Raw genomic sequence first — 4958 nt, forward strand, 5'->3', positions numbered from 1 at the left:
TTAGACTATGCAGCCTTATTTTCTTTTTTCTACACATCATGCAGCTAGCCTACTCGGCCATTTTTATCAACATCACATCCCTGTAGAAACCGCAGCTAACAACACATATTGACATCACCTCTTTTACAGCTCAAGTTCACATTCTTGTGCTGTATCAAAGTAGTTTAAGAATATTTAACTGGCATTTAAGTAGTACTGAGGTAGCAATTTAATAATATTTGGTAGGCAATTTCAAAATGGTCGGCCCAAGCATTTTAGATAATACTTAGCTATTTTTCTGCTCAACTAAACAACTGTAACTCCTGACTCAAACAAAGCACTTTTGCTGTTTTGTATAGATGCTTTAATTCTGTTTGTGTGCACCAATATCCTAACAGAGGTGCTTCCATTGTTTCATCTACGGTGAAGAAGGCTGCCCAAATTATTCTGCAAGAAGATGCAGTAAGACATCATTCAAGAAACTCTTAGATTTTTAAAAAGCAGTATTTCTTTGCTTCTCAATGATCAAGCTCTGAAAACTATTTTTGTGGCAGACTAGATATGAGAGATCATCAATGATGTGATAACCAAAACTGGTGAAGCTTCAGTTTTACACGGACAGTTCTCCTGCACCTGCTCTCCCTTCTTAGGGGAGTTCCTCGAGAGATTTCAGCTCTTTTGAGTGGCCATAAATCTTATGAAACTTTTTTTTCTTGAACGCGCAGGAGAACTGTGCATCAATATATTAAGAAGAAAAGGGAGGGGTAGAAACCCCAGGAGATACAGTTATGGGCCAGTATCGTGCCCTTACAACGAACCCCAAAAATGCTCTTCCCTCAAACACAATGACGCATCAACAGTTTTTTTATGTAGGATAGTTATGCTAGATCAACAAGCAAATTGTCCATTGCAATGTCACATTTTTTTGTGTTCTTGTTTTAGTAATCTTTTCATATGTTAGTGAATTTAGTATTTTGGTCCTACTGATCAACTTTTGCAGCAAACATTCATTTTTGGTTTAGCATTTTTTGTATTCCAGTTAAGCATTTTTATAATCTGATTATCTGATTCAATTCTTTGTGTTTGGTGCTAGTATGCAGGCTCATACAAATATGATGATGGAGCCAGTCCAAACCATTTTTGGTTGTAGAGGATGAGGGCGGGACACTTGTTTTTTATGAATATTTAGATAGGTGAAACTGCCTTTGAATATGCTGTAATTTGCTTACAATTATTCAAAGCTTTGCTTTTTCTTTGTAACCATCGAGTTGAATTAGCTGTATTAAAAATGTAGAATGTCCAGAAGCAAGAGGGCAGCTATGTAGATCTGAATATGTGGGTAAACATTACTATTTTACTAATAGTTGATGCTAGACCAGCTTGTTTTCCTGCACTAATTGACATTTTTTACCAAATATGATAAACCATTTTTCACTGTTCCTGTGCGTCTTTCCTATTCGGGGTGGCCGTACGGCCTAATTTACAGCCGGCTGTACGTTAGCCACATAAAGGTTGGATCTTTTTCCAAAATAAAAGGACGAAAAAAAGAGAGAAAAGGTTGGACCAGGAGCGGGTCGGGCCCTGAGCCCCTGACGCCCTGACCCAGCCCACCCGTGGTTCCGTTCCGCGTCGCCGAATCCGACGAGTCCACGCGCCTCGGGAAAACGGCGGCCCGCTCCTCCGCCTCCGCCTCCGCCTGCTTTCCCGTGACGACGCCACCTTCCCATCCTTGATCTTCCTTTCCCCTCGCATTAATGGCCGCCTCCCCTCCCTATCCCCTTCGTCGTCGTCTCGCCCCAGGACTCCCTCCCCCTCCTGCTGCTTGACCCACAAGGTTTCTCCACCCTTCCCTTATCCCCTGCCTCGTCCCCTCCTCCCCCTTGGGCTGCCGCTGCTGCTGCTATATATATGGGCGCGCGATCCCGACCCTATTCGTAGCATGCTCCGGATTGATCGAGCTTGGCCGTGGTAATGGATTCGGTGCCTTCTTCCTCCTCTCCCTGGGCCGCCGCCGCTCCCTGCTGCCCCTTCGACGCGCTGCGGAGGGCGTGCGCCAGGCACGCCGCCGCCGCCGCCAGGGCCGCCGGCTGGGTGCTCGGCGCGCTGCTCACCTGCGTCTTCGCCGTCGGTACGTGCCCAAGCCGCCTCCTTTTTTCTTTCTCTTTCGGCCATTGGGGGCTGCTCCGCATGATCGATTGGGATGAATCAATCCTCCCCTGATTCTGGTCCTTGAGGGGGCAGTGTCGGCGTGCTTATCGATCGAATCCGGCGGTTGATCGCCGCGGAATTCGTGGATTCCACGGCCACCGCGGGGGTCAATCGGGTAGCCTTGATTTAAGGCCTCTCGAGGATTGCCCGATTGTTCCGGGCCGCCCGCACCCGCGGCGCACGCCCCCCTTCTCTCCTCCCTGGGCCCTCTTGCCCTGTGCCGCCTGTTTTCCTCGAATTGGTAACGAATTCAATCTTGCGAGCCAGAATCTTGGAGGCTCTTTGCCACTTGCGTCTCGCACCGGGGGCATGCTTGCCTTGCACGAAAGCTTGTAGCGGCGCCTCTTTCTTGCTCTAGGTGTCATAGAGTTATGGGATTGTTCTGTGAAGAGCAGTTGATCTTGTGGGCTCTGGCGTGCTGCAACCTATTACCAATTGTGAATTTCAGTCTGTTCCTGTTCTGATTGAACTTCATTTGGGCTTACTGCAGTGGGCTCACTCGTTGGGATCTTCATTGGTGCCTTCATGGGGATGTCCACGGAAAGCGGTATGCTCCGCGGGGCTGGCGTTGGGGCAGTCTCCGGCGCAGTATTCTCCATCGAGGCTGTTGAATCCTGCATCGAGATTTGGAGGTCCAGCCATTCAGGAAAATACAGCATTCTCTTTGTGGTGAGTGGAAGAATCTTGTGCCTACTTTCTCTCTTTCACATTACAGGGGAGGTTAAAGATCATTTTCATATACCTACTCGAGCATGCAGCATACTTCCCTGTTTGTCGGCTGGTATAAACTTAGATGAGCATGTGAACAGAGTAGCAACCTTTTCTGCTCTACCAAATTATGTCATTCTGCTAACTTGCTAAGGTAGCTGCTGCTCTAATGGCAAAGCCAACATGTTGCTCCTCTAGTGTGTACATACATTAATGGTTTATTTCACCAGTATTTTGTTCTGATGTTTGTTCTGCTCTGGTTCTTTCAGCTGGACATCATCTCTAGCCTCTTCAGCGGAAGAATTGTGTGGGAGAAAGTCAGTCCAGCACTGCAGCGTGCCGTGCAAAGCCAGGTACAGAGCTCTTCTTATCTCTCACAAGCTGTCATGCTCTGAAATGGGTGTGGTAGTTTACAGTTTTTGCTATTGCGATGTACTATTGCTCTTCTTTGTACCTCAACTTGTAGGTAACCCCACTAGTATTGTTCTTTTAGGAAAGGGGGCGTTTAGTTCCCAAAAAAATTTGCGCAGTACCTGTCACATCGAATTTTTGGACACATGCATGAAGCATTAAATATAGTTGAAAAAATAACTAATTATATAGTTTAACTGATTCCTACGAGATGAATCTAATGACGCTAATTAATCCATGATTGGACATTAATTGTCAAATAACAACGAAATGTGTTACGGTAGCCAAACCCAAACTTTTTCACCAACTAAACACACCCAAAATAAATATTGTGAACAATTAATGCAAGGCTCGTTTTCGGACCGTAGGATTGATGGTGTATGGGTTTCTCAGCATTAAATGGTTATGTGGATAATAATGCGCCCCACGCACCTGCTGCAAGAAGTTTCTAGTCACAGAAATATCTAGATCTGCATCGTAGTGCTACAGATCAACCCCGGAAACATTTTTATTACAGCACCCAAAGTGTGTGTGTGTGGGTGGGTGGGGGGGGAGGGGGGGGCACTTCGGATTTTTATGTACTAGTCAACTGATTCCAGGTATACTCACCCTGTGTAACTTAAGTTTGGAGATCTTGCAAAACACATGAAGTTACACAAAAACTGGTTTTCTTTGTATTTTTATGCATTGGAAAGAATGGCTTGGAGGCTGGCATCTTTTTCCAAATTGGTACAATTTTTGGTGAAATTGTTTCTTTTGGGAAAAAGATACACAGTTGTGTTATTTTATATTACATGGGAGTGGTCATTGCACACAATCCATTTGTGCACACTCTTATGAAAATTCATAGAACCAGATAACATTTTCTTGGGCACATACTCCACATCTCCTGCTTTCATAGGACCAGATAGCAGAACAAATAACTATAGTTTCAACAACCATAATTGCATTTCATGTTGATTTGCATGGTAGCAAAGTTATATTTTATTGAGACTCAAATTACTTATGCTAATACTATGTTTGACCCATTGGTTTGTGCCATGCAGATGAGTCTACTGAGCACACCATTCATCGACAACAATGACCTTTTTGAAACTGGCAGCACAGGAGGCATGTCAAGGGATTTGATTGACAGGATCCCAAAGATGAGGTTCAGTGCTGCAAGCAATTGTGATCAGGAAACTGATAGCAGCTGCTGCTCAGTCTGCCTTCAGGTTAGTGTGATTTCAACATGCTGCATTCCATCTATCTCTTGATACATAAAGAGTATCAGCTCCTTGTCTTGTACTGATGCCACGGTAAATTAATGTACCAGGATTTTGGAGCACAACAATTTGTGAGGGCCCTGCCTCAATGCCAACACCTATTCCATGTGTGGTGCATTGACAATTGGCTCCTTAGGCACGCGTCTTGCCCACTATGTCGGGCTGGTGTTCATATAGACCATATACATATGTAAATAAACTTGCAGGGTGGCACCTGGTGTATTTTCATAGTGAATACCCGTGCACCTGTTTGATATCATAAATATAGCTGTATACATAGGTTTTCACTTTTTGTTACTTCTCCGGTCTTATGTGAGGCTATGCTTTCAGCTGCACGTTTTTGTCAAAGTAATAACATGATATGGACCGACTAACAAGCTCCCTAAA

At 44.8% G+C, this 4958-nt stretch overlaps 1 protein-coding gene and 1 long non-coding RNA gene across 2 annotated transcripts; both read left to right on the plus strand.

The window, feature by feature from the left end:
- Window positions 1–319: 319 nt before the first annotated feature.
- LOC120696158 lies at window positions 320–1376 on the plus strand. The gene is made up of 2 exons (XR_005684028.1): window positions 320–441; window positions 534–1376. It is a non-coding gene; the product is annotated as an uncharacterized LOC120696158 (long non-coding RNA).
- A 295-nt stretch (window positions 1377–1671) lies between these two features.
- On the plus strand, window positions 1672–4958 carry LOC120687843 (NEP1-interacting protein 2-like). Its single transcript, XM_039969918.1, has 5 exons — window positions 1672–2107; window positions 2678–2856; window positions 3165–3248; window positions 4353–4520; window positions 4622–4958. The coding sequence occupies exons 1-5, from the start codon at window positions 1951–1953 to the stop codon at window positions 4763–4765; spliced, it is 732 nt and encodes a 243-aa protein (XP_039825852.1). The 5' UTR covers window positions 1672–1950; the 3' UTR covers window positions 4766–4958.

This window comes from Panicum virgatum, chromosome 2K, assembly GCF_016808335.1.
Source record: "Panicum virgatum strain AP13 chromosome 2K, P.virgatum_v5, whole genome shotgun sequence".
Taxonomy (NCBI): domain Eukaryota; kingdom Viridiplantae; phylum Streptophyta; class Magnoliopsida; order Poales; family Poaceae; genus Panicum; species Panicum virgatum.